The 27,194-nt window shown below is 50.6% G+C and overlaps 8 protein-coding genes and 1 non-coding gene across 9 annotated transcripts; 4 read left to right on the forward strand and 5 right to left on the reverse strand.

The window, feature by feature from the left end:
* Positions 1-1,089: 1,089 nt before the first annotated feature.
* On the forward strand, positions 1,090-2,724 carry BKA67DRAFT_595028 (major facilitator superfamily domain-containing protein; the record flags this gene model as incomplete). Its single annotated transcript, XM_046105116.1, has 7 exons — positions 1,090-1,177; positions 1,235-1,332; positions 1,385-1,516; positions 1,570-1,694; positions 1,757-2,140; positions 2,200-2,654; positions 2,693-2,724. The coding sequence occupies 7 exons, from the start codon at positions 1,090-1,092 to the stop codon at positions 2,722-2,724; spliced, it is 1,314 nt and encodes a 437-aa protein (XP_045953285.1).
* A 2,825-nt stretch (positions 2,725-5,549) lies between these two features.
* BKA67DRAFT_t163 lies at positions 5,550-5,646 on the reverse strand. Its single transcript has one exon. It is a non-coding gene; the product is annotated as a tRNA-Ala (tRNA).
* A 478-nt stretch (positions 5,647-6,124) lies between these two features.
* Positions 6,125-9,500, reverse strand: BKA67DRAFT_415894 (uncharacterized protein). The gene is made up of 2 exons (XM_046096785.1): positions 9,399-9,500; positions 6,125-9,346 (listed from the first exon to the last, which is right to left on the reverse strand). Exons 1-2 carry the CDS (start codon positions 9,406-9,408, stop codon positions 6,261-6,263), a joined length of 3,096 nt encoding a protein of 1,031 aa, XP_045953286.1. The 5' UTR covers positions 9,409-9,500; the 3' UTR covers positions 6,125-6,260.
* Positions 9,501-11,595: 2,095 nt separating this feature from the next.
* BKA67DRAFT_415910 (uncharacterized protein) lies at positions 11,596-12,797 on the forward strand. Its single transcript, XM_046096786.1, has 3 exons — positions 11,596-11,851; positions 11,956-12,045; positions 12,113-12,797. The coding sequence occupies exons 1-3, from the start codon at positions 11,790-11,792 to the stop codon at positions 12,546-12,548; spliced, it is 588 nt and encodes a 195-aa protein (XP_045953287.1). The 5' UTR covers positions 11,596-11,789; the 3' UTR covers positions 12,549-12,797.
* A 1,263-nt stretch (positions 12,798-14,060) lies between these two features.
* BKA67DRAFT_540262 (aspartic peptidase domain-containing protein) lies at positions 14,061-15,546 on the reverse strand (the record flags this gene model as incomplete). Its single annotated transcript, XM_046100752.1, has 3 exons — positions 14,061-15,048; positions 15,104-15,218; positions 15,285-15,546. 3 exons carry the CDS (start codon positions 15,544-15,546, stop codon positions 14,061-14,063), a joined length of 1,365 nt encoding a protein of 454 aa, XP_045953288.1.
* A 1,119-nt stretch (positions 15,547-16,665) lies between these two features.
* BKA67DRAFT_663167 (Hsp70 protein-domain-containing protein) lies at positions 16,666-20,177 on the reverse strand (the record flags this gene model as incomplete). Its single annotated transcript, XM_046108134.1, has 2 exons — positions 16,666-19,746; positions 20,124-20,177. 2 exons carry the CDS (start codon positions 20,175-20,177, stop codon positions 16,666-16,668), a joined length of 3,135 nt encoding a protein of 1,044 aa, XP_045953289.1.
* A 516-nt stretch (positions 20,178-20,693) lies between these two features.
* Positions 20,694-22,671, forward strand: BKA67DRAFT_580546 (uncharacterized protein). Its single transcript, XM_046103862.1, has one exon. It carries the CDS (start codon positions 20,767-20,769, stop codon positions 22,432-22,434), a length of 1,668 nt encoding a protein of 555 aa, XP_045953290.1. The 5' UTR covers positions 20,694-20,766; the 3' UTR covers positions 22,435-22,671.
* A 261-nt stretch (positions 22,672-22,932) lies between these two features.
* Positions 22,933-24,615, forward strand: BKA67DRAFT_580548 (cytochrome b5-like Heme/Steroid binding domain-containing protein). Its single transcript, XM_046103863.1, has 2 exons — positions 22,933-23,494; positions 23,648-24,615. Exons 1-2 carry the CDS (start codon positions 23,156-23,158, stop codon positions 24,146-24,148), a joined length of 840 nt encoding a protein of 279 aa, XP_045953291.1. The 5' UTR covers positions 22,933-23,155; the 3' UTR covers positions 24,149-24,615.
* A 399-nt stretch (positions 24,616-25,014) lies between these two features.
* Positions 25,015-25,778, reverse strand: BKA67DRAFT_663170 (Cupredoxin; the record flags this gene model as incomplete). The annotated part of the gene is made up of 2 exons (XM_046108135.1): positions 25,015-25,330; positions 25,393-25,778. The coding sequence occupies 2 exons, from the start codon at positions 25,776-25,778 to the stop codon at positions 25,015-25,017; spliced, it is 702 nt and encodes a 233-aa protein (XP_045953292.1).
* Positions 25,779-27,194: the final 1,416 nt, after the last annotated feature.

Raw genomic sequence — 27,194 nt, forward strand, 5'->3', positions numbered from 1 at the left:
CAATAATAGAAGCAGGCATTCATTAAGACGATGGTATATTGTATCACCTACCCTGTTTGTCTAGAAGTACCATGCGCCAGTGCGACCAAGACATTCAGTCTCAAGCCTGGGCCTGGATTTTCCGATCTATAGAAATATATCACTGTTGAAGAAGATCGAGTCCCACGCAAACTAGGACGTCGTTACGTAAGTTACGTAACAGCCTGTTGATGAGCTAAACACTAATAAGCGGAGCGGCTATGCAACAGGTCGACTAACTCGTTTCAGTACTTAGCCCTATTAACGTACCAAGGTACTCATGTTTTGGTGTGAGTATCCGAGAAACCGTGAGTAAGCCAATATCCGTTTTAAGTTAGTTGACCTGCTGCAAATACTAGTCGGCCTGCTATATAGCCGCTCCGCTAATCAGTGTATGCCTTTATGAGCATTTGAATTATTATTGCCTCCCCCATGCTCCCCCCACAGGTGCATCGGATCGGATTCCGTAAGTAAACAGTGCCATTTTTGCGGCTATGGGTATGCGAAGTTCCGTGCATACAACCCCTGCTAGACCTTGCACGGACATACAACCATGCATCCGGCTGTTAGCTGCCACGATTTAAAGTTGCCATCTTATGACCAAACCCTAGTAACCTACGCCTAGATCAAAAAAAAATTTTGGTCTGCATCGGAGACCAGCTGCAATGGCTAGCGCCAGCCCGCGCGGATAGATCCTCATCCCTTGGCGGCAGCCCTGGTGATATAATGTACTCACGCCAAGAACTTGGCAAATCGTGAAGAAAAGTTTTCTCATGGAGATTGACGGCTTACCCAGCATACCATCGGCGTAAAGGGAAAAACGGAGGAGAAAAAAAGGGGAAAGAAAAAGACCATTGGTGTCTGATCATGATAATTTCCAGGCCTGGACTACACACAGCGACAACAACAATAACAACAGTGTTTCACTTAACGTTTTAGCTACAATACAAGTCAGATCATAGCCTAGAGTGCTTTGTAGAGTCCTCTCAATCTCGACCGATAATTAATCGACACTATCGGCATCTCTAAACGTGTCTTTGAGCGCAATTCAACGTGACAATGAGCTCAAAGATGACTGATGGTTTACCGCCTCGGGACAAAGGACGTCAAGCATGGTCGATTCTTCTTGCTGTGTCGCTGATGCTCACATTGACATGGGGTACATCGTATATCCGACAATGCTGTTAACCATACCAGTAACTAATCAAACTGTCAGGTTTTGGAAGTTGCTTCGGTGTTTTTCGAGAATATTATTTTCATCACGAGCCGCTGGCTGGTAATCAGCTTGTGGTATCTACAGGTGTCATTCAGATAGTAAGTGATCTAACATTCAAGATCACGCTCCTCTTCACTGACCATGTAATAGGGTATTCTTCAGATTTCACCCCCGTTTCTACTTCGCTACCTTAGCGCGAAGCCAGCATATCGAAAAGGAATGATGTGGCTTGGCATGATTATGGTCGTGTCAGCGTCGATAGGTGCGGCTTTTTCAACCACAGTAGGTCATTTACATTTACGCCATGATGTGAAATTACTTATAATTATTGCCAGCCTGTCGGCGTCATCATGACACAAGGTGTCTTGTATGGAATTGGAAGTGGCTTGCTATTTGCACCTTCAATTAGTTTCATCGACGAGTGGTTCCTGCTCAGACGTGGAATTGCAAACGGTATTTTGTAAGTGTTCATTCACTGAAGCAGAGTTCCTAAGACAGCGTAATTGACACCGCATTCTTAAGCTTTGGATCAAACAACCTCGCAGCAGCAGCTTGCTCACCTATATTCTCTATTGTTCTACAAAAGTTTGGCTCCCGAACAGTTTTGATCGCTTGGGCCATTATTGCTGGTGTGGGGATATCTTTGGGCATCTTATTTGTACGACCACGAGTTCCTCAAAGCAGCGAAGGATCGAAAACCTCATTCTCGTGGCAACCGTTCCGCCGGCCACGATTTTATATCTTCGCCTTGTCCATGTTTCTCCAGGGTCTTGCCAACTTCCTCCCGGCGGCATATCTACCCAGCTATAGCACGGATATCGGACTTTCATTAGCCCAAGGCTCTCTCCTCATCACCTTCTTGAGTCTTTCGGGTATGATCGGACAGTCACTTTTAGGCCTACTGACGTAAGTAATCAATCTTTGTCTTGTACATGCTCTCTCGTTGGGTTCTGATTCGGTGGCAGGGATAAAATCGGTGCCCAGATACCACTCCTCCTCAGCACTTTAGTCAGTACATTTGCTGTTTTTGTCCTTTGGGGGTTCGGCTCAAAGTACTGGATGCTGGTCATACTAGCAGTTCTATTTGGTGCTTTCTCTTTCAGTTTCGCTGTGGTCAGAAGTCACATGGCATCGGCGGTTGTTGGTGACTCCGACCACCCCAATGAAGAAACAGTCGTATCTGCCGCTCTCCTTGCAGTCAGAGGCATAGCGTGCGTAGCCTCTGGCTACACCGGTGCCGCAGTAGTCGCGTCATCTGAGAACATGGATATCACGCCAGGCTATGGTGCTGGAAAGTGGCTGGGTCTAATCATATATGTCGGCGTGTTTATGTTTGGAGCCAGTATCGGTGCTGTGGGCCTTCGCACAACACTGAGACGCAAGAAAGTCGCTCCTGAAGCCGAAATGTTGGAGAGTTCAGGTAGCCTTGACACAGGCCTCCAAACTGAATCTGTAAAGGTTGTGAGGCACAAGACCGCCTAATGCAATAATTCATACACAAACAGTTGCCTAAGCTCAGACTATGAGGGCGTGCTACAGCAACACCATCATTGTTGCGATGACGATCATCATATAGAACCATGTACGTCTTATAACAAAAGCCTGTTGGTTCAGGTCTCCCTTCAATAACAAAGCAGCTCTAAAGCCCCTCCTAGCATACGAAGTAAAGTCTACTAGGAACATTTCTCTATCTCGAGTAGGAATAATCATCAACCATTTGGTTCCTCGGTCGACAGGGTCCCTCCGGTGGCTGCTCGATGGGCAGCGCACATGCCCAGCCGACCGTGAATCTGGCAGGAGTCCTTGTCGTTCCTAAAGCTTGCTTGCTGCCATTTACTTTCACTATGGATAAAACATCGACTGGATGAAGAAGATTCCTTTACCAGATGAATCTACACTGGTAGATGGCGAGCGTATACTTGTGAAGCATTGAAACCACATGACTAAATATGAGTCCGAATCGTCAATTTATAAATGCTTATATGTCAAAACCTTTGTCCTTTACAAGATACTGAAGCCTCAAAGTTCTAATGAACCTCTTTTGTTTTGTGCTGTACCGTCATTAGCTTAGCACAGATTATCTAAGACCTGCGATCCAGTCTTGCAGCATTGCATAATTTGACACCGACGAGTCGAAAGCCTAGCTGAGGCTCCCATTTGAGTAACTCCTTATTTGCTTTGGCATCGGAAACGATACCGATGGACTTGAGGAGTTGCACCGTTTTCAAGGCATCATTGACACTTACACATCGATATCAGGCTATTTTGTGTCCATGAGCCGCCACACATTTCAGATATTAACCTAATCGTATTATTTATAGTTTGCCTTCCCATCAGCAAACTGAACTTTCCAAGTTTGTACTGACTACGATAAAATGCCCAAAAACATTGGGTGGGACTTGTGTGAAGATTCTTTAAGATTGTCGTGTTTCGGGTCGTTCTTTACTTGAACTTGAGGTTGACAATCGCCACGATACAAAATGCTCTAGCCACTCAATTCCAAAGACCTATTCCGGTTAGTAGTTTGGTTTCAGGTCAGGCGTGGAGATCTATCTCGCCTGGGTTTGAGAATCGCCGGTATGATCCCGTATAGATTCTCTCCTAGAATCTTGGAAATCAATATTCACATCCTCTTGTTAGCTTCACAATTGCTATTCTTTCTTTCAACATGATCAAGTTAAGGATGTACAGGGACATCGTTGATTGCATTTTTGACATGGAAGCGGAAACGGTGGATGTGCTTTATTGAAGTGCGTCTTCGCCGTCAAATTAATGGGCTCCGTCAATTCTGAATGCATTATGTAAGAGCTTAGGCCTACAGCGTGCCCGGGAGCTGATTCTATGAGATTGAGCTCCTAGAGACCAGTCTTCTCGCTGTGTAAGAACTCAGCAGCGCAGTTGTCTTTTGGTTAAACCAGTTCAGAGCCTCTGGACCAATTTCTTTGCTGAGTTTCTTGCTGAGGAGCCGTCACATCAACCGGGTAACAGGCTAAAAATTTCCTGTTGTTCCTTCGTCGTCATGATATAGCGGAATGTTCTGTATCAAACTTGGGCCTGATGAATGCTCGGTGATTTGTATAACGGGTGATAAATCTTCTACTATATGGCAGTGGCGAACCCCCTGTTAACTGTTGCTTATATGTTCTATGGTGAGCAAAGTATTGAGTCTCATTTGGTCGATACATCATCTCTTTCTTGAGAATTCGGCCCCAAATACTATATCTCCGAGAGCTTCTGTATTATCAATTCGATGGGCGATCTTTTCCACGAAAGCATCTGCTGGTAGTTTTGCGGCATGATGGTGAAATCATTGACTCTTGAAAATAGCAGCATCGGCGGCATTCTAGTCATGTGTATATATCTTAGCATTCGGGAAGACGTGAGCTAGCTTGTCTTCGCCCTTTAGCCAATGTAGTGTAACAGATGTGAGCTGGGATCTGTTGCATTCTCGTACGCGCGATATGGACGAACTGATGTGGGATCGAGACCATGAACAGCGATGATACTTCCTAAACCAGCAAGGCGTAAACAAATTGAATCGTTGGGTTCCTTTACGCACTTAAAATCATTTTAGAAGCTTCCGAAGTCGTTCTTCTTGGGATCTATCTATAGCAACCCTGGTTTTCTTTCCGTGTCCGCCATGCTATTAGGCAGGCTGGTGTGTCGATGTATAAATACAGGTATAGATTTTCCGTTTCCACTAACAACTACCTCGAATAAGATAGGATAATTTTCGGATTCGACTTTGGCGAGAAACTAGCCAGATGAAGAAGAGAAGAGTTTGTGTGCAAGTCAGCCCGGATTCGACTTTTGTCAGAATAAGGCTCTTGAGGATTCATGCGAAGGTACAGTTTCCTTATCAAGCACGACGTTGACTTCCATATGGCTACCAGCCCCGAAATGATGTTGATCCTTACCATAGATCCCACTAAGCTGATGGAGCACAGAGTATCGCGGAACAAGACACATAGCGTTCCCCCCTACAAATTTCCCGCCGGTTCCCGCTTGTTGTTATCATCATCGTACCACTTGCGTCTATGCCAATAATCTTGTTTGGGGGTTATTATTGGCGCCAAAGAACCGATATTAAGTCTTTTAGTGCATAAACGGCAGAAGAAGGACGGTAGTATTACAGCACGAACGATGAGCTCTGTAATTATCGGCTAGAAACATCTTTTCAATCCGCCATGTTAGAATCCACAAGGTTACCAAGTATAAATAAGTCTACGACTATAGAATTACATCAAGGCAAAAAATGAAAATTTCGATCGATGATGTGTATCAACTCATGCCTATAAGCAGGCAAAAGAAATGGTGGAGAGGCTGGGAATCGAACCCAGAACCTTTTCCATGCTTCAGAAACTGAATTCATTACATGCTAAGGAAACGTCATACCACTAGACCACATCCCCTGAGAGCGACGATTTACATCGAGGCGGAGATCACCGTGTGATGATCGGATGAGAATTTCTGGGGAAATGACCTTAAAGTAAGAAGCTCAATGGAACGGGGTTGGAAAGGAAGGTTCTGCTTATTATTACGTACATAGTATAGAGGGCTGACCGACTGATCAGGAAGGGCGGTAACAAACAGGGGCTGTGAGTGCTGTTCGGTAGGTGACGAGGTATAGGTTCATTGTAGTCTCTTGGCCCGACCCTAGAGGAAGTGCCTGGGCTGTTAGTGAGAAGAGAGTTATTTTCATTTTGCTCCATTTGCCCTTTACCACGTTCGTCGCTGCGATTATTAATTGACATGATGCCACACGTGGTTTATTGTGATATCAAGACAGTCGTTGGGTGATCAAATTCATCGTCAAATTATTGGGCTCGACCCAGGCTGCCTTTGAGCTAACCTAGGGAAGTCAGATACCCCATCAGCCTTTCCCAGGCAATGATACACAACGAAGAACCAACAAAGTATATGGTCATTCGTTAGACTTGATCAGATTGATTCTGCAAAGATGACGACCCGTGACCAAGCTCTAGGACTTTCTTCCCGATCGCAGAATTCTATGTTCCTCCGGCTCCTAGCCTTTGCGTCTTCTCTTGGCGGTACTTTGAATCTCAGTATCCCCAGTCTGATCGCCATCGTCCTCTACGTTACTTGCATCGCCGCCTGCCACACTAACACCGCGACTGACGCTTCCACGTCCCACCATTGCAGGTTGGGCGTTGCGCTCAATCTCACTTCGCAAGTCGCTGAGCAGCTTCTCAACTTCCACAAACATGTTGCGAGTCTCTTTGACGATACCGTTCTCGTCGACTTCGTAACCCACAGCTTCCTCGTCATCATCCTCTGGATCCTCGACAAACGAAGGACCGACACCACGGTCAGGGTCCTGATTGTACATGATGGAGTTGGCGAACATGTGGACAAGTTCCCGTTCTAGCTGAGCAATGTTGATGATACCCTTTGGCGGTATCAAATCTATCGAAATAGGAAGCCATACGTTCATTGCGCTCGGATCTAGATCGGGAAGAGTCTTCTCAAGCGCATGGGCTGCTCTCTGTCCAAGGTTGATCGCGGTACGAATAGCCCTAAGATCTTGTGGGCGTAGAATAATGTCTGGATAGCCTGGGGCATCTCGTGGCTTGATGGGATTTGCGAACATATTTGCATGTCGGTGACTCGTCACTTGCTCCAGGGCTGAGGCGCTGACTTTGTGGAAAGAACGGGTCCATAGAACGTGTGTAGGCGGTACCGGTGGGCCGCGGTTAACTGGGGTCTCTTGTCGCTTGCGCTTGTTATTCATGCGTGAAGTTGTGCCAGATTGCCTGCCATGCACACTCTCATCGGCAGTAGTGTCACCAGCGTCCTCAAAAGGCCTCGGGGTAGATTCCTCATTCTTGATCTTGCGTCCAACCTCCACATCCTCCGTTGATTCTTTGGGCTGTGATGGCTTTTGTGCACTACGAGATAGTCTGCTGGGAACTTTCGGAATTGACGCGTCAGATTTCGGCGTATTCTTGCGTCCTTCCTTCTTTCCAGAATGGTGGTCTGACGTCTTTGCAGGCTGATCTGGGCGGCTCGGCGGGCTTATTGGCTCGAAAGCAGGACTTTGTGGATCGAAATAATCACTGGGCTCCATTCGGGGTGTTGACGGTGTCGGTGTCGAGATCCACTTAGTACCATGACCTCTAACTACATGTGATGGCGCGCTTGTCGAGAGAGGAGTTTGTGGTTGGGAAGATGGATGGATTGGTGGAATCGTATTGACTGGCCGATTCACTTGACTCAATGGTCGCGGTGGTTGCCTATTGGCAACTGGAGGCTGTGCATTCTGAGGTGGTGGGTGTTGAGCTTGGCGCTGAGCAACTGGTGTTGAAGGCAACGAATGTGTATGCTGCGCATGAGGGGGCTGGACATTGGGGGGGTGTCCTGGATGTGTAGGAGCAGCCAAAGCAGATCGTTGAGCCGCTGGCGGTGCAACAGGGTATGCACGACTTGGTGTGTGTACTTGCGAGGCAGCAACGGGTTGTCGTGTCGCCGCTTGAGCAGGGTGGAATTGTTGCTGATTCTGGTGCTGTTGCTGCTGCTGCTGCTGCTGCTGCTGTTGTTGTTGCTGATGCTGATGTGCGTACTGTGGGGCAGATATAGGAGCCGTCGAGGCAGGACTACTTACAGCAATTGCCGGATGTCGGTATTGCTGTGTCTGTGAAACAGAAGCCTCTGGGAACTGTTGGCGTGGTGGCGGCGGAGTCTGCCTAACACCCTGAGCAGGTCCCTGTGGAGGCACCAATACTTGTTGAGGATATTGGGCGGCGTTGCCAGGTGTTGGCGTCCGAACCGGTTGTGTTAAGGGTTGCGGTGTCTGCCTGTTACCATAGTGCGCCTGATGATGCTGTGTGTGAGGCTGTGGCTGTTGTTGCTGCGGCGGTTGGGAATGGGCATGTTGTGGATGAGGATGTTGAGGTGGTCCAGGTTGTGGCGGACCTGGATATGAAGGTGGTCGGGTGATGGGCTGCCCGTTATAAGGAGGATGTTGGGGATTGAATGGTGGCTCCCATTTGTAATTGCCCGGTGTCTGAGGTTGCTGAAGTTGATGGGCAGGGCTCGGTGCCGGGCTCTGACTTTGACTCTTGGGCAAGACATGAGGTCGTTGGAGACCTTCAGCCGGAGGTTGAGGGGTGCTTGGTCCGGCAGGGTGTCCATAAGCTGGAGCCGCTTGAGGATGTTGCAGTCCAGACGGTGGTACCGATGGAGGTCTACTGAACTGGCTGGGCCTGACGCCTGGCGAAGGTTGGCGCACCTCACCAGAAGGCCGCACACTTGGAGGTATGGGGGACGGCGAAGGCTGCGATGGTTTGCGGTCCAACGAAGGCGGCTGGGTCGGCGTCTGCACAGTGATTACAGGTTTGCCACTGCCAGTATTTTGCGTCTGGGAAACCGGAGTGGGTGTTGGCGTTTGGTTGACATGACCGTTTGGCCTGACAGGTACAGAAATAGGGACAGGCTGGGCTGGTTTCCCGGCGGTAACTAGGGCTAAGGCTGGAGCTGGAGCTGGAGCAGGAGGAAGGCCGTTTGCCCTGGGAGTAGGGGCGTTCGATTCCGTTGGAACAGGTGTAGTTTCTGCCGCCTCGGCCGCTTCGAGATCACGGATTTCTGTTTCTAGTTTCTCCAACACATCTTCGTCCTCCTTGATGCGACGTATTATATCGGCTCTGTAGGTGGCGTAGAGTTTATCAACGAACTGAGGAAGCTTGTCGCATTGCGTCTGCAGCTCTTTGAGCGAGGGCAAGGATGGACTCGGAAGCTTTCGTTTCCTGGACGTGGGCGACAGGCCGGCTCGATTGGCATTCTTGTCGGCAGCTTCAGCCTCCCGGACTTGTTCTTCGCGGACGAGTCGGCATGCGAGATGCTCGAGCTTCTCCGGGCTCAGTCTTTCAGCATCATAGCTCTCCTGTGCCCTGATCAAGCCGTTCTGGTTGAGATCGTGGGAAATGCGAGGAAAGGCTTCGGCGACGAGCCCGTACTGGGCCAATAACTGAAATAGAAACAGCGATTCGAGGGGCGTGTATGTTGTCGTTTGATTTGGATTCATGCCACGTACTACGCGTTGCGAATGGCCAAGAGGACCGTCGCGTCGTTGCAGGAGGTGAACGGGCGCCACGTCTACGTATCACGGTCAGCGTCAGTGTCCGGTGGAGTAGTGGACGTTGAGCACCTTGGGGCATCAAAAAGCCATCAAACGCGGGGACGTTGAGACGTACTGAATCACTCTATGGCAGTTGCGGAAGCCTATTAAGACTATTCCGACAACTTGCCCGACAAAAACCGCGTCGCACGGCCAGTTTCGACGATGAGGTTGGTGATGATGATTCGTGTTGTTGATGAATTGTCACGTGATCGCGATTGCTGAATGGCAGAATTTTCAGCGCGTTTTTCGTTGCGTTTTCGTTGCATTGTTTCGCGGGGACAGTCCCCAGCAAAAAAGCTCCAGCAAAAAGCTCCAGCACAAGCTCTAGAATCGTCTCAAAGCTAGGCCTTTTTAGGAGAGAGGTCTACTTGTAGCCGGTTGATCTTGGTCCGTGCTCACTTACATGTCGGACGTCGGGACATGATCATGATCAAGGTCAAGGGTGATTATATCGAGGATACTGTAGATGTGCTCAAAAGCCTGATGTAGTGGACTAAACGGTGCCCATTCACGCATGTATGCTAAATTCGATATCAATTTAAAGCACCTGTAATCAGAATTTGTCTCTCGTCAACCACGAAGTTGTGGCTTTTCCGAAACCCAGAAAACCAGAAGACTTGGTGCATGCAAGGGGTGACCAATTATTGCGGATGTTACTTCCAGCCTTGGGTTTACATCAAGACTTCCTTATGATCTCTTCGTCTTTCGATACATGCTTGGCTATCAAAATGTACACTCGGTTCTGTCATCCCAGTGCTGATCGCCCGCTAAAATCATATGTATCTGCTCGCTCACCACGGCTTGGAACCTTATCATGGTATTTCAACATTGACGGCGCTAGTCCAACCCCTTACAGCACTCACTTACTCATGGCTTGGGGCCATGGCTACGCACTGCCGCTCCACGATGATCCCCGAGGATGCGGTTTCTTGTAGTCCGCCAATTTCAACTGGCTGGAGGATACCGTTTTGTGACGCTGGACGCGTGGTTTGCCATGCATGTGCCCTCGAAAGAATCCAAATGTCAAATCTAAGCTGGCTACTGACAGTGTCTTTTGGCCATATGGACATGGCTGCTGACCTGCGCTGCTCACATGTGCAGCAGCTGTCGGGCGCCTACGCACCAGACTGCTTTTCTATGAGCTTATCTCCAAGGAAGCATGACAACTCTTATGTGGGCACATGGGGGGAACGAAGGAGCATTCGAAGGAATCATGCGAGGATAGAAAAGCTTCTGCATTTGATGGCTGTCGCGTTCAGGTCGCGTTGTGCAGCGCAAAAACATGGTTCTTCATTTGTCCCACCAAGATAGCCCACAAACCACCTGCAGGGGGCATCTTTTTCAGCCCGCAGCGGGGACCGACGACGCATTATGGTGGATTATGAAAGATTGTAATTAATCAAACCTTCATTATGCGTTCCCACCACTCACGCATGACGACATGGGCGTTGTGGTATGCCGTCTCATTGCTCCCCCGGCTACGCGGGATTAACCTTCTGGAGCACCTTCAAAGTATGTGAGATCCGATGGCTAAAATGATGATCGCGAGAAGGTTGCCTCTCTATTCGCGGATACAACAAGCACTTTCCTTTGATTTGGATCATCCCTAGCGGGGGGCTACCTAGTGGTGACCCTCATTTTGGGGTTTCCATTTCCAATTTTGCTGGACCCTTTGAAATGCTAGTAGCCTCCTAGCACTATAATTAGAGGTCCACATTGTTAACTCGACCGGGAGCTACCACCACCTAGCTTGAGCCTGCAAGCAGGAGAGGTGCATAAGTGTTAAAAGCTGCGATGTTTGTTTTATTGTTATGAGTTGAGCCTGCCTTGAACAAAGAAAGAATCCGGCGTCACTTCCCACGAGTTGGACCTTTGTTCCCCCGTGAAACTATACGCAAAGCGAAACAGCCACGCCATAATCTAGAGACATAGTACCACGGTTGATGGATCGTCTGAGGCTCAGGATTTTGTTTCAGTCTATTACTCGAAATTGAAGTTACCCAAGTCAGGTCAAGACTCGAGTTCCACATATCTGGCAATCTACGAAAGGAGCTGCAGGCCAGGGACCCTCCCACTATTGGCAGTTGGACGCCTGACCCCCCCTTTTTCCCCAGGGTCGGTCAGCAGCGATCCAGCGACAGCTGAAGCCGTGAGCCATAAGCCATAAGCCTTGGCTCCTTGACTCCTTGGCTGCTTGAGCCTTGAACTGCTGCAATCCGCTTCCGTTGCTGCACACACATCTCCCTTTCGTCTTTTCCCAACTTCAGATTACTACACTACTTGTTGCAATACACACATCCGTACGGGGGCACGCTGCTCCTCTACTTTTGCATTGTGCTCTGCTACGACAGTATCTTCTCGCAATTAACGTCTGCTTTTCCCACACAAATCCAAAATCCAAGGAACACCTTGACCAATATGGACCGCACCGACGCTGACCTAGAACGCGACTGGAAGCCAAATGGCCGCCGCCCGCAATCGTGAGTCTCCTTATCGCCAGACCTCGGCACCAGACCACCGACCGCAACGTTGAAGACATGCTGGACCTGAATAGAGTGCAATGCTAACATGGCAATTCCACCAGCACAATTGCCCGTACCTTTAGCGCAGAGTTGGAGGATCTTTTCCGGATTGACAACAGCATCGCCGACCTAGACAACAAAGTAGCCACCAAGTATGATCAGACCACTACGCTTTTCGTCCAATCTCCCGAAAGACCACTGACAGTAGACCCAACTCAGGAAGCAGGAAGTCAACTCGCAGGCCTCTGAACTCGAGGCTCTAGAGCGCCGCATCCGCGAAATGGAGGAGCGTCTCAAGCATGGCACCCAGGCGACAGGTGCCGCTGGAGCTAGCCCACGTGCACAGCGATCGCCAATTGGCAGCGCCTTCGCACAAGCAGGACAAGGGGCTCCTGCCTCTCTACACAAAGACCTCCCCCAGAGAGGATCTCGCCCAGGTACGGCCAAGGCCCAGCAGCAAGCACCAGCCCACGGAGGCGCCATGCCGCCCACACCCACGGCCAGCGAAGGTGAATACGAACTCGTCCCCGAACCACGCTACCCTACCAACATGTCCTCTTCTACTCACACCTACAATGACTCTGAGAGTGGTCTCGAAACCCGAAGCTTTGCTGACATGGTGATTGTCTCTAAAGATGGTGATGCCGATTCGTAAAACAACCCTGTCCTGGCATTGTGGCCCATGCGATTTCCAGTTTTAAAGCCGCTTCACAGCAAGTACCAATGATGAATAGCTCCTGTGGGGGAGCCTTCTCGCCCACAGCTCCAAATTGCGAAAGCAAAAGTGCCAGCAACATGCGATATTTCATGGCCAGAGAACGCACATCGACCAAGCAGTAAGCTAGAAGCGCGAAACCCCTATCTTTGGACAGGCATATCTTTGCGGGAAAAAAACCAGCTCCAAGCTATACAACGCAGCCACGTCCACCGGCAATATCCCCTGCAACGACCAACTTGGATACGAGCGCTTCAGCAAACTTCACGACAAGACCCAACACATTATAGATACCCTCGTTAGAAATGGAAGCAGAGAGCACCTGACTTCCGGCGTTTACGGCGTATTTTTATTATTCTTTTTTTCTCCTTTTTTTCTCCACATTATTTCCTGACGACTCGCTCTTGGATCGTTATCAACACATGGCATCCAGTAGACTAACGACAGGCGGGCGGGGATTGCATCGGGCATGTTAGCAAAGCGGAATGGTTCGCTAGCGAGAATCCGCGGTGCAGGAGAACGGCTTGTGCATGGCAGCTAAGATGGAAATGCTTTTTATACAGAACTAGCTGCCGTTGGGCTGCGCTGCAGATATCACACCAGGCATTGATTTTTACTTTATTTACATAGGAATCACCAATGCAGAGCTCTAGATAACAAAACCCGCGTTGCGTCTTCCACGGGTCCGTAGCTCCTTTGTCCTCTTTCATTGTCCCTCCATATCCAAGAATCCACGAGACCTCTCCCACGACTGCAACCGCCGAGATTCGACACGCAAGCGCCAAGCCCAGCAAGCAGCTCTGTAGGTTTTCCGGAAACGACATTTGACTCGCCGTAAGTCGCAGAGTGACTCGCGCAGCCGCCCATTTCGCATCCGGAGCTCAAAACCCTATACCAAGTACCACATGGCAAGCCGGCTCTCCCGGCCCACTCCCGATTAAGGAGAGCAGGGTCACAGCTTGTAACGAGCCAGGGAACTCTAAAGATGGGACGGCAGGTGTGGCTTGCTGCTACCTACCAAGCATGTGCCGGCAAGCGTACTCCACAGCTTTGGTTGGTTTGGGGGGGGGGGGGGGGGGGGGGGGGGGGAGCCAAAAATGAGGGCGCACTTTATTAATGTTTGAATGCTACGTCCGGGTTAACGGAATATACGACAGCTCGTCTTCTTGTGTTGTGGAATCATCTTCTAAACTTACCAGGATTAGCATCGTTGATTTGATATAGTCATGAGTAATGATTGTTCACGGGAATCAACAATAGGTTTGCGTTAGATCATCTGCATTGCTCTACTAGTAATCTCGCTCTCTAGTCTTAGACCAGCAAATCTTTCAATCAAGCAAAGAGAAGGTAGCCCAAGCTCCACCATTGAGATAAACACAATACATAGCCTCCTATGCACACAGGTGTCTATGTAACGAGTGAGATGGGCCAGATACACCAAGTCCCGAGACCTTACTGAAGGATGACCTTCTTGGTCTTGTTTGCCATCAAATCGCGGCGCTTGCCTGCCGTTTTCATGGGCGGAAGAGGCTTGGGCGCAAAGCCCACTCGCTGTTGACCAATATCCCAAACCTCGAACATGGGCTTCAGGAAAATGTCGCCGAGTATTCCCTGAAGTGAAGTGAAGTCGCCTAGGCTTTGAAGACCTGAGTAGCAGTAGCCTTCAGGGGAACCCTTGTTGTCGAGTACTGCGTAAGGGAAATACTCACCAGGTACCTCGCCTTGAATGACGTTGTCGTCCTTGTCGGTAAGCTCCCAGATGAAGTTCGGCGGCGTAGAGTTGCAGGGAATGATCCATCCATACTCCGAGTACGAGAAATTAGCATACGGGACGTGATTCTTGTAGTACGCCGAAACAGCCTGGTCAGGTGCGTAGAACAGGGTGGAGCCCGTGTCTAAAATAACTTGGGCCGGCTGTTCAAACTCGTATGAAAAGTCGGAGCCATCTTTGGCGGCGAAGCCCTTCATTTTCACGCTCCAAAAGCCATCACTGACATCAACGCCGACGTATTCGATCTCGTCGTCGTACAGATCATGGTCGATGTAGCCAAAGTTGTAGGATCCTTCGCTGCTGTTGTGTCGCAAGTCCGTGGTAAAGATAGGATCAGGCAAGACGTCGGGCAGGAAGTCGATCAAGGACTTCTGGACGGGCTCAGTCTGGATAATGCTGCTGAAGGCAAGGCCGACCAAGCCAGACATTTCCTTCTGACTGCTGAACTGTGTTGAAACTTGTTTTGCAGACTCAATGGTCATGCCTTCGATTACAAGGTCCCCAAGAGCAAATGTATCCTTGTACACAATGCCGGAGGAGCTGGAGAAGTCACCATACAGGATGCTCCACGAACAGTTCGGAATGAGTTGAGCAGTTGTGGATTTGCTGAGGTCAAAAATGGTCTGGCCCTTGACACTCTTGGTGACGGTGTCATTAGAGAAAACCCAGCTGTCGAAATCATGATTAATGTAAGATCATAGCTAGAGCGGTTGTATAGACTTACGTATCAGCAGAACCGGTGTCGAAGTCCAGGTATAGCTGCTGAGCAGGCGTGCCGATGTTTGCAGGGGAGATCCATTCGAGGTCGCCATCCTGAGGCACGGCAGGAACAGTACCAGCTATTGGCCATGTCAGTTATGTCTCATGACAGAGGTCACCGGGTGGCAGTGTTGTGAAGTACATACTCTGGTCACTGGGGACCTTCTCCAAATAACGATTGACCACCCTTTGAAGGCCACTGGGGATGGGAATGTTGTACTTGGACAGAGTACGGTGATACTCGAGGGCACCATTGTGTCTGCCCTTGAAGATGCCGTCGGCAGCAGGGATTGAAGCAGTCTGCCTTGTGTTCTTTGGTGATGGACCTGAGGCAGGAATAGCAGTGACGATGCCGATAAGCAAGACAAACCACACGACCATAAAACCGAAATTTTTGCGGCCAGCCATCTTGACCTTGGGGACTTGATCAAACAACGACGGTGGTGGTGTTTCTTGGTGGTGCTGCCTGGAACGAGTGTGGGTAATATGGATGGCAAGAAGAGTAAAATCCACCTGAGGTAGAAGTTTGAAAGTGACAGGATGAAGTACCGCCTTCTGTGGATTGTGGGGGAGAAAGGAAGAAAAGAAAAAAGACTTATTGCTTGAAAACTTTGGGACCCAAGCAACCATGCGCTAGTAAGAGCAGTGTTAATTGCCCGGCGTCTGTAAACTGGAAGGAGCAAAAAGGTGCACATTGTTGATCAGTCTTACAATACCTTGGAAGAACAGCAGATTTAGCAAAATTTCGAGAAAGCTCCGAAAAGACTCCCATAGACGAACGACTTGGGTTGTTGGGCGGCGCCAAGTCGGCCACTGGCATATCTTAGAATTGACAGGGGCAGAGAACCGTCTATCTTGTGCAAGTCCGGGTACTTTGATCAAACCTCGTGAGTATGTTGGCAAGCGAGATCGAAACCGTATATGGCGAATATCAAGAACGCTGCAAGGACAATATCACAACCCTGTACCCATAGCGACAATATTACAGGCCGAGGAAATGAGATGAAATGACATGGATGCTCCTGCCACGAGTCTGTAAACTTAACACGATCCATCACCATCACCATTACCATCACAGCTGTCAGACACTTGAGATCAAAGGCCTCAGCAAGCTCCGTTGGTAGCCGGTTATGCGAATGCTCAAGAACTGGTACAATACCCAGTTGACTAGACACTCTGCTACCGAGGTTGCACGATGCAAGATGCAGGTACCACGTTGCTCACAACAAACACGAACGCGAGGTGCGTACGAGTTTGTCTTGATGATAAGCGGCTACAGGCAAACACGATCGTATGTCACCTCCCGAGGGCTTCCACGACAGGCATTCCCATGTATCATGTATCCTCGCTCCCGTAAGGCTTGGCTGCAGTTGTCTGCGTTACCCGAGAGAGAAAAGTAAAATTGCGAGAATGCACCTGAGAAGACTGGCTAGTACAACACTATGGTGCTTTTGTTCAACTCAATAGTCATTGGTATCATGGTTATATTTCGTGGGATGTATAACGTCTAACGCTGGGAACTCTCAATCACAACTCGTCGCGAGTCGGCACCTCATCTTTGCTGGCCTGCTTTCCTTCGTGCTCCTTCGTAAGCTTCTTGATCATCTCCTCAATCTCTTCTGCTGAGGGCTGCTGACCGTCACCGCCAAACTTGATGTACTCATTATCCTTAAGATCGACGGTATGCTTTGGGGCAGAGCTATCAGTCTTGGTGATCGCCTTCTTCTTGGTCTTGGTGCTCTTCTTCGAGCTGCTCTTCTTCTTGCCCTTCGAATCGAAGTTGTTGACGGCTTTCATGGCTAGATCCATGCCAGCCTTCTCCAGCTTCTTAGTTTTCTCCATAATATCCTTGACCAGAATGACTGGATCGATGTTCTCAGCCAGCTTCGCTTGTTCAGCAAGCTTCTCCTCCAGCCACTTCAAAGTGGACTCCGACATCTCTGTGATCTCCTTCAGGTCGTTAAGCGTGTACAAAGGCGGGACAGGGCCGCGGTCCTCAAGTGCAGTAGCTGTTGTGGTGGAAGAGGTGAAGTCATCGTCCTCGAGACCATCAAAGTCGGCAGAAGATGCTGATGGGGTAGCCGTGATGGTGCCACTTGCCTCTGTAGCTGTGCTGGAGCTGGCTGTTGCGCTGAAAGCTTCAGCCTCCGCAATCTTTTGCTTGATAGAATCGACGAAGCTGGCTGTCTGGTCCAGCGCACCTCTCAGCGACTTGACCAGTTCAGGTCTTTCAGAGTTCTCCTTGATTCGTTTCTCGATTGGTGTGACGATGTCCTTGAGTTCCTTGAGACGAGCCTTGAGCTCATCTCGGGGTGCGTCTGAGCCATCCTCGTAGAGCCAATCACTGACAGCGCTAGCCTTTTGCTCTAAGGAAGCACGCTCATCTTCGGTGGATGCAGCGATGAACGATTCTGCGTCCAAGAGCTCGCGAATCTTATATGTAAAACCTTCGAGTTGATTGAGGGCTTCCTCTCTGGCTCGCCGACCCTTGTCAGAGTTTTCGAAAGCCTTAATGCGGTCTTTGGACTTGGTGAGTTCCCCCTTCGGGATTTGGGGTACTCCAGATTTCTCGAGGGTGAACTGCACTGGGATAACGACAAGTTGCTTTTTCGTGGCTGAAACGCTGCTTTCAGCTGCCTCAGCCGACGATGCCGTTGATGAGTCTCCAGAGGCTGTTGTGCTTGTCTCCACTGAAGACGTGGTAGCCGTGTCAGTGAACGCCGTAGTAGAAGCAGATTCGGTGCTTTCGGTGCTTTCGGTGCTATCGCTGCTTTCCCCAAGAGGCTGCTGATCCTTCTTGCCGAAGCCAAAAAGGTTCTTGACGCCATCCATGACCGAGCCCTCCTTATCAGCCTCGTCAGCCTCGCACTCCACGGTAGCCTTGACGACATTGACTTCGCCATCCTCGCCACCAAGACGCAGATTGAGCTTGAAGTGGATGTCTGAATCAGCGCAATTGTGGTTGACCTTGAGCTGAGCAACTGAAGCGGTAAGGTTCTTGGTCGTCAAAACTTTTGTCTCTCTATCGACGACACCGTCAGCTGACGGAACCTGCTGATAGAACTGGGCCGTGAAATCTTCGAGGTTGTTCAATGTAACTTCCTTTGCAGCTGCGCCTAACAAGGATCTCTCAGTCCAGAGACGTTGCTGCCTAGTTTTGCCGTTGACGTCTGTGTACTTGAAGCCGGCAGGATAGCTGGAACCGTCCGAGATTCTGATCTCCTTGACCCTAAAGCTCGGGCTGATCTCCGCGGCCCTGAAACCAGCGCCAAATACAGCAGCCTCGTCGGAGTTGACGTTACTTCGAAGTTTGTCGCTGCCTGCAATCTTCTCCAGAGCCTTCTGGACGAATGGAGTTCTGGAGGCACCACCATGAAGAATAATGGAATCCAGCTGAGTGATATCCAGCTCGGCAACGTCCAGGGCCTTTTGAACTGCAACACCGACTCTGGTGGCATGGTCTTCAGCCAGAGCCTCAAAGTCAGCCCTTGTGAGCTTGTACTTGAAGTTGACATCATCGTAGAGGCCTTCAAAACTAGTGGCTGTCTCTTGGTTGGCACTGAGGACATGTCGTACTTTTTCGGCATCTTTGAGAAGCTTGGCCATGGCTCGTCCATGTCCTTGGACGCTTTCAGTTGCCACCGAAGCCTTCTGTGCAGCGGGTGTCTGGACAAACTTGGAGATCATGTCATCCACAATGAGATAGTTGAGGGAGTCACCACCAAGGGTTCTGTCCCAGCCGGAACCGAGAACCTGAACCTCCTGAATAGTCTTGTTGAACTTGCCGACATCCTTGACCGCGCGGCCTTGGAACTTCAAGACAGTCGCACTAGAAGATCCGGCTCCCATATCAAAGACCATGTGGTATTCGGGCTTGCCTCCTTCAGTGACAACAGGAAATTGGCGAGACGTTGCATAGTTTAGCCCTACCGCTAACCCATCGCTAATCAAAGACAAAACGTTTAAGCCGACCAACTCGGCAGCTGTCTGGACAGCGCGCTTCTCTTCGATCGTATAGAAGGGAGGTACAGTGACGACAATGGAGCGCACATCTGAACCAGCCATTGCCTCTGCATTGCGCTGGACGCTCTGGAGTTGCATAGCCAACAATTCTTCAACCAGCCAAGCGTCTACATCGTCGGTAAATGCCTTGCTCTTGAAAGCAGCAGTGTTACGTAGCTTGGTAGCCTCCAATTGGAGAGCTGGGTGTCTCGTAAGGTATTCTTTTACTGCCGCGTCGTCCGCGGGAAGCCCCAAGAGTGTCTTCAGGTTGGCATAGGTATCACTGGGGAACCTTCCAGAAATTGCCATAGCATCGGAGCCATAGAGACGTTCGGGATACGAGCCGGCCTTGGGACCGCTGGCATCGGGCTTGAATGTGACGGCGGATGTTTCTTTTCTTCTCGAGTCTTTCGTGAGGACGATTTCGAGAGGGATGCCGGGCTTCACGAGTGCAGCTTTTATGTATTCGGTGCCGAGATCGACTCCAAGCACGGCTGAAACGGCGAAGGCATTGGTGGAGAAGAGAAGGACCACGCAGGCCACTACCCATCGCGGAGAGAAGAACCGCACCATGGTGATATGTGTTGGTTGGCGATGCTCGCCTGTCTATGATGTCGAAGGACCAGTCGGCGCAAATGCAAGCAGATCTATGGGGGGAGAAAAGTATGGGTATCAGAAAAGGAAATGAGTGGAAGAGCGAGTTCAATTGGAACCAGCCAGCTAGGAAAGTCGTCCAAGTCCTTCAGTAAGTATATAGTCTAGGCTCGTGGAAATATATCTGGCCTTTACGGTCCGAAAGAACTGTCACTTTCAGCCCACTAATAAGTCCAAGTGCATCACTTTCGAGCTCACAGGCCCTGTAAAAGCTGTTAAAAGCCGTAAAAGCCACGGTGGACAGAATCAAGCTTAAGCTCCTCAAGCAGCTTAGTGGGCGTTTGGTTCCGGCCAAGTGGGGCTGCTGTACAACCTGAATCTCGACAAACCCGACCTGAATATGAGGTAGGTGTCTTCTCTTGAATAAAAAGCGGCCCAGGCATGATGCCAAGAATATGAGTCAGAGGGAATCGACTCCATGATAGTAGTTCATAGCTGTTCACAGCAGAGTCGAGACCCAAGATGCCCAAATGAGCTGATGAAGCAGCTTGCATTAAGTCGGCGCTGTCGAGTCAGGCCGAAGTACAAAGGCGTCCGGATGTCTTGAGTGCCGCCCGGAAAGGAAAGCAAACCGGTAACTCTTGTAGACATCAATACGTACTGGACAAGGCAGAGAAGTAGATAGACGTTCATGGTCCGCGAATACTACAACAACCTAGCCTGAAATTGTCCCATGCCGTTTCTCGAACTTTCACGTGAATCAATGCCTCGAAATCATCGGTTATTCCATGTCATGATTGAAAACAAACTTGGTCTCATGGATGTTCCACTGGCAGTTACTGCTTGTCCAGAGCATGACAATAGAATCGATGTGTGGTCGCTCGTGGTGGATAGGCGTATTCCAATTGCAATGCTTCTGGGCCCCACCTTGCCACGTGCCTACCCGACGCGTCTGCCGCCTCCCAAGTCGCGTATCAACAGTTCAAACACGTCTTCCCAGCTCACCTCGCACACTTCAAGCAATTGGGCAATATGGCATCTCGGAGGGTCATTGCCGACTCTGACGACGAAGATGAGGGGCTCAGTCCCATCAAGGCCTTTGCAGAGTTCGAGGCGCACGATCCGCGACTTGACATGGAGCCGCTTAGCCCTCAGCATCAACCTGCAGGGCCTATTCTGAGGCAACCCTCATTGCTGGCGGTGGCAAATGCTCAAAATGACACATCTGGCTCCACAGATCCTTCATTCTTCGCCAATATCTTCGATGAGCAGCAGGACAAAGCCATGCAGCAGTCTCATCTCATTGAGAACATCGTACGCCTCAGTCAAAAGGCCAGCGCAGGTAGTCGGGATGTTTCATCGCCCGCCAACGGCAAGGCAAAAAGCAAAGGCAAAAAAACGCCGGTCAATGCAAGTTCTACTGCCACAGACATCACCAGCCCTTTGGTTCTGAAGAAACCGGGGCCCAGAAAGAGCCAACTGGTTCAGATGAGTGATGCAACAGAGTTTACCACCCCCCGGAAAAGTGCAGGCAAGGATCAATGGGACATACCAAGCAGCGATGATGAACATGGCAAAACAGCAAAGAAAGGTGTTAGAGAATCAGATTCCAACGCGGATGACTCCAGCAAGTTTTACGTTGCTCCAAGCAGTCTCTCGGCAAGTCAAAGACGTCAATATCGAAAAGTGCAAATTTCGGGTTCGCACTCAGGTCACTCGACTATTCCTGACTCAGCTGCTCTGATGCAGCCACATTCAAATCACAAGTCAAGTTGTGCAACAACTGTCGCAGTCTCGACACCAAGCAGATATGCTTCTTCCGGACCGCGACCCCCATGGGAGATTGAGCAAGCGGCGGATGTTAGAAGCGAAGCTGCTGCGATTAACTTGACCTTGTCGTCACCTGATGCTATCACAGCAGTTGGCAGTAATGCTCAGGAAGATCAAAGCCCGGTCAGACGTTCATCCGTCAAAAGAAAGAGGTCTACGGCACGCGATGACGCTGACGAGCTGGGCGAAGATGGCATCTTCGAAGATAATATTAGTGATCTGGACCCAGAATTTGATCCTGGCGACCGCCAAACGTCTAAGAAAGCGAAGAAGGCAGCCAATTCTTCAAGCGTGCCAGTCGTAGAGCCCAAAAAGCGCGGACGTAAGAAGAAGCAGCCCATTGTTGAAAAACCTTCTGGTGAAGAACAGGCAGAAGATACTGGAGCATCAGTGACAGCTATGCCTGAACCTGCAGCAGACGTCCAGACTCCAGAAGAGAAACCAAAGAAGAAAAGAGGTAGGCCTCGAAAGTCAGATGTTGCGAAGCCTGTGGAAGTGTCAGATGAGCCAATGCCTGCCCCTGAGCGATCTGCCGGGAAGACGACGAAGTCTGCGTCTGCCGAAAACGGCCTAGTCGAGGACGGAAGTACAACAATTGAAGATAGCTGGAAGCAGCCGGTCGTTGATGCGTCTACAGACTCAAAGAATGCACAACCGAAACCCACCACTGACAAGACTGTAACGAGGGATGTATCACCGCTCAAAGAAGCTGATCGCAATAGTCTCCTCGCGTCGCAATCAACCATTTCAGAGTCTAACAAGTCAATATCTAAGTCAATGACTCCATCGCAAGCAGGCAAGGCTATCTATCGTGTTGGGCTGAGTAAGAAGTCGCGAATAGCGCCCTTGCTCAAGATCATTCGAAAATAAAGACGGAGAATATAGTCCCCGGGGTCAGAAAGGGGGAATAGGCGTTGAAGGACCATGTTTATGATTAGGCCGTTACGATACCCATGTTACAATTAGGAACCATTTGCTTTGGAAGCACCGTGCTAGATATTCAAGGAGAAAGAAAAGTACGGAAGAACTGGCTGTAAGCTTGTGATAAGCTTTCGTCCTTGTAGTTGAGTCTTGTACACGTTTGAGCAACCAGGACAAGTTTGACCCCAGAGATCATTGACAATATAGTGCTGGCTCGCACGTGTCCATCGCCAATAGTTTGTCTTGGGGGTTGTAATGTAAATACCGTAAGCTGCAAGTGCTCTGCAAGAGACCCCCATTCGATAGCGTCTCGGTAAATGACCAGGCCGCATAACCCGGGGGACGAACCAGCGACGGCCAAAATAAGCACGGCGGAGCTTGCATAGGCCCACTGGCCGCATCTGGTTACGCCCGCTGCCAGGCGTACTGTAGTATGAATGAGACCACGCATCATGTAAATGAACAAGCCCCAATAATTCCCATTGCGAATTTCCAGCTTCAACATTCTTGAGGGGGAGGTCTATATCCTCGTCTTATAGTTGTTCTTTACCTCCTCGATCTTCTTCTTCTTCCTCTTCTTTTTATTGTTATTCTTCTTCTTCTCGCTTGACATCTTTCTAGCTCTTCTTCATCTCGACATCGCAAACCGCTCGAAGTAGCCAAGCCCATCATGCCCGAAACCCGCGGCTCCGTCCGCCAGCGCAAGACCGTGCCCATCCGGACGTCGACCGAGGAGGCAGCACCGCGGGTGGTCGAGCTGAACTCCTCCGACGACGAGGAGGAGTTCAACGGCCCTCTGCAGGAGGACCCGAAGCCCAAGCGCACCGCCAAGGCCCGCGTCAAGAGCGAGGACAACGACTACAGCCCCTGGGTGGACGTGCTGCGCGTCATCACCTTCCTGCTGCTGGCGTCGGTGGCCCTGAGCTATCTGATCTCGAACGGCGACTCCTTCTCGTGGGGCAAGCAGCGGCCCAAGTACCTGAGGACGGAATGGTGGAAGGAGCAATTTGTACGACCTCCCGTTCTCCCTTTTTTCTTTTTCCTTTTTTTTTCCTTTTCACCTCCACCCGCGCGCAGGATAGCAAGAATTGAATAGAACAAGAAGGGGGGGAGGGGCCCATATTGTGAGGGGGTGTGGGCTAATGCGAATTCCTCAAACCAGAAAACACCCATCCAGCTGACCCCGGCCGAGCTGGCAGCCTACGACGGCAGCGACCCCAGCACGCCCATCTACCTGGCGATCAACGGGACCATCTACGACGTGTCGGCGAACCGGCGGACGTACGGGCCGGGGGGCTCGTACCACGTGTTCGCGGGGGCGGACGCGGCGCGCGGGTTCGTGACGGGCTGCTTCGCCGAGGACCGCACCGCCGACCTGCGCGGCGTCGAGCAGATGCACGTGCCCGCCGACGACCCGGAGGTGGACGCGCACTTCTCCGCCGCGGAGCTCGAGGCGCTCAAGGGCCGGGAGCTCGAGGAGGCCCGGCAGAAGGTCCACGACCAGCTCAGCCACTGGGTCAACTTCTTCGCCCGGAGCCCCAAGTACCCGCGGGTCGGCACGGTGAAGAGGGAGAAGAGCTGGCTGGACAAGGAGCCCGTGCCGACGCTGTGCGCGCAGGCCGAGAAGGGCAGGCCGAAGAGGAAGATTCCCGAGGGGAACTAGGCGCGGTTCTGGCCGGGCTACCCAACGTGTGCTTGTATGGGAGGTTTATTTGTAGGATCAAAAAGAGAAAAGCAAAGAGGTGCGTGTGACGCACACGTTACCATGATGGCACAAAGGTGCACGGCGTATTCAAAGGGCGAATGAATATATACGGCGAGGAAGTGTCACAAAAGGCTAGCACGTTGTCAAAAACCCATAAGCATTGATAATTAGAAAGGCAGGGCTGATGCCGAGACTATCAGAGAGATCTGACGATATACTGCACTATTCTCGCTAATTCGGAATGGCTTCGCAATAGGAGACTGTTAAACCCCGTGAACCGTGCTATGTCTGTTTGATGGGCTTGGGGTCGATGACTAGTGACCACACTAATCATACGAGCAAAACATAAAGAGGATCACAAGGTAGGGTGTTCGTCACAGGTACAATAAGAACTCGGGTGAGTAGCTGTCTGAAAAAGGTGGGGGGTATATATTATATCTCAAACAAACAAAAAAACGATCTTAATCGACACAGTCGGATAAACAGAGTGCGTAGCACTAATGCAGTATATGTTGTCAACAACCCTAAGGCGCAGGTATCACTGAAAATCCCAACTCCTTTCTTTAGCCTCATCACCATCATGCCCGTTGGCTCAGTGAGCTACTTCTCTCTTCTTGTTTTCCTGCTACAGCATTGGACTGCGCCGCGGCGTGCCCAGCCCTTGCTTTTTTTCTTTTTCATGTTGGCTCGTCCGCCGTACTACAACACGACGGCGCTATTAAAAATGTACCAAAGCCCGCCTGGCAATCTAGGAGGGGAGGTCAAGAATGGACTCCCATAAACTCCACAAACCCGATGCTCCGTTCTGAAAATGCCTTTTTGTTTTATAGCAACAACAGCGCAACGGCAACACCTGAAAGCAGGCTGAACGTTGTCGAGACGGAAAGGGCAGCGACACCGGCAGTGGCCACGGCAGTGGCAGAGGTGGTGGTAGCGGATCCACCTTCTGTTGTCGAGCCGGTCCCAGTAGTAGCCGAGCCGGAGCCAGTAGTCGTGGCACTGCCACTGCCACTGCCCGTACCGCTACCGCTGCCAGTGTTGCCACCGGTGCTGGCACCGGTGCTAGGAGCGATGTTGGCCGGGGCAGCGGCGGCAATCTTCTTGAACTCGGCGAGAGAGCGGGTAGCATTAGCAGCAGTGCTGTAGAACCATGTTTAGTCTTTTGTACCCTGGCGCTGATATGAAAGGGGAAGGAAACTCACTTCTCGTTTATGACCATGACCATGCCCTTCTGGCAATGCATTGCAGTCGCGCAGTAGAACCACAGAGGGTTCGTGTTGGCGACCATAATGGTCCAGGTGGGAACCATGCCGGTGGAAGTGCTGGCAGCGACGGGCTGGAAGCCACTGAAGGCACCGGTCTGGTTGGTGTGCTGGGAGATCGGGCTGCAGGGAGCGTCGAATGTTGACTGAGCGACGCTGTGGTTTCCCGCGCGGAACTGGAACTGGACCATGTCGCCTGCAGGCACCTGGATGTTGTCGGGCGTGAAAACGAGGGAGTTGTTTGCTGTCGCTACGGAGACGACATGGACATTCTGGGCGGAAGCCAGGCCCAAGAGGGCAGAGAGTGCAAACGTCGTGAACTGCATTTTGAATATCTGAAAGGTGTCGAAAAAGAACGTCGTTCCAAAGTGATGAATAGTTGGATCCGAAAGAGTGTTGATATAGTAGTATAAGCGACTAGCGCGTTGGTTTCGAAAGGACTGGCCTTGAAGTAGAATATTAAGTCTTTAGAAGTGAAGTTGAGGAAAAGGAAATTACCGAAAGACGTCTCGAGTAACTACTGATAGGTACTACGGAACAGAGGAAAGAGAAACGAGAAGGCCCCAGCACGAAGGGACGAGACGGACAGCATGAATATAAGAGACCGGAACGACTGTAGGATCGTCTCATGGTGAACCATACCCTAGCGCTTGACGTCTGAAGATGTCGGAGGTGACAGGGGTCTGGTGCTGAGAAGGACGAGATGTAAGATGGTCCTTGAAACACGTTTTGACCGGCTAATCGACCAACTGTCTAGAACTGGGTTATAGTCCTTCGAGTATTAGACGGGCGCTTGCCCTGCCGAGATTAACTGTGACCTTGTCACGTTCTCGGCAACGAGCCCTGTCCGTCAAGCATGCCGGGCTTCCTGGCGATATGACATAGCCTGCAGTTGGAGCTCGGAAACTGAGGGCCAGCCCAATTGGCAAATTCGATGCGGCTCAGCTGTTTGTGTACATGTCGCGCAGTTTCAAGCCGACGAGGGCTTGTGCCGGTTCACTCTGATCGCTTCCGCACAAACTTGGCCAGCGAGAAGAGCACTTGGTGGGCTTGAATGAGGTACCACGCGGCAGACACAGCATGGTAAAACGAAATAGAAAAAAAAAAATTTAGAAAGAAAAAAAAAAGGGGGCTACCTCAGCCCAAGCCCATGGCCACAACAATACTAACCTTAGATGAATCAATGGTTGCCTCTTTGGTCACGACACAAGAGGCCAGGAGTTGCGAAGATCGGGAGTGGGAGACCCCAGGTCGCTGGTTCAATTAAGGTTGAGCGTTAGAAATACAGGGGTTCGTTAGGGCGAGCGGAGGGGGTGGTACAGCCGCACGGGTCGTGCTTCAGCATTGTAACATCTTGCCCCTTCTGAAACCCGGTTGGTTTCCATCCCATCTCAACCACAACTCTCGAAAGTCTAGCCGCTTTACCTCTTTTGGCTGCTCAAGCGACGGAAGAGATTTGGGATTTCGACGTCCGAGAATTCGCACCTGCAGCCTCGGGGTGTCGTTGCGCTCTTCTGATTGGTGCTGCCCTGGGAGTCCTCGCACAACGGCTGGCTTGTCTGCGCATCGTCCGACGTTGCACACGAGAGCCGCACCCTGCTCAGGAGTCAAAATAAGATCATATTTAAAGCCTTCCAGGCCTCAGCATGCCTTGCTAGCCGTTGGGCTCAGCCTCCGTCAGCGAGTTCCGAGTCACATGGGGATGGTTGGGCCAGGCTATGTAACACTAATTGAATCTCATG

This window comes from Truncatella angustata, assembly GCF_020726525.1.
Source record: "Truncatella angustata strain MPI-SDFR-AT-0073 chromosome Unknown BKA67scaffold_9, whole genome shotgun sequence".
Classification (NCBI taxonomy): domain Eukaryota; kingdom Fungi; phylum Ascomycota; class Sordariomycetes; order Amphisphaeriales; family Sporocadaceae; genus Truncatella; species Truncatella angustata.

Bases quoted from the DNA above. Each gene is read 5' to 3' on its own strand.
- BKA67DRAFT_580546 (XM_046103862.1), top strand. From the start codon at position 20,767: ATGGCATCTCGGAGGGTCATTGCCGACTCTGACGACGAAGATGAGGGG.
- BKA67DRAFT_415910 (XM_046096786.1), top strand. From the start codon at position 11,790: ATGGACCGCACCGACGCTGACCTAGAACGCGACTGGAAGCCAAATGGC. The intron at 11,852-11,955 runs GTGAGTCTCCTT...CAATTCCACCAG, and splicing joins AATGGCCGCCGCCCGCAATC to CACAATTGCCCGTACCTTTA. The intron at 12,046-12,112 runs GTATGATCAGAC...GACCCAACTCAG, and splicing joins GACAACAAAGTAGCCACCAA to GAAGCAGGAAGTCAACTCGC.
- BKA67DRAFT_580548 (XM_046103863.1), top strand. From the start codon at position 23,156: ATGCCCGAAACCCGCGGCTCCGTCCGCCAGCGCAAGACCGTGCCCATC. The intron at 23,495-23,647 runs GTACGACCTCCC...TCCTCAAACCAG, and splicing joins AATGGTGGAAGGAGCAATTT to AAAACACCCATCCAGCTGAC.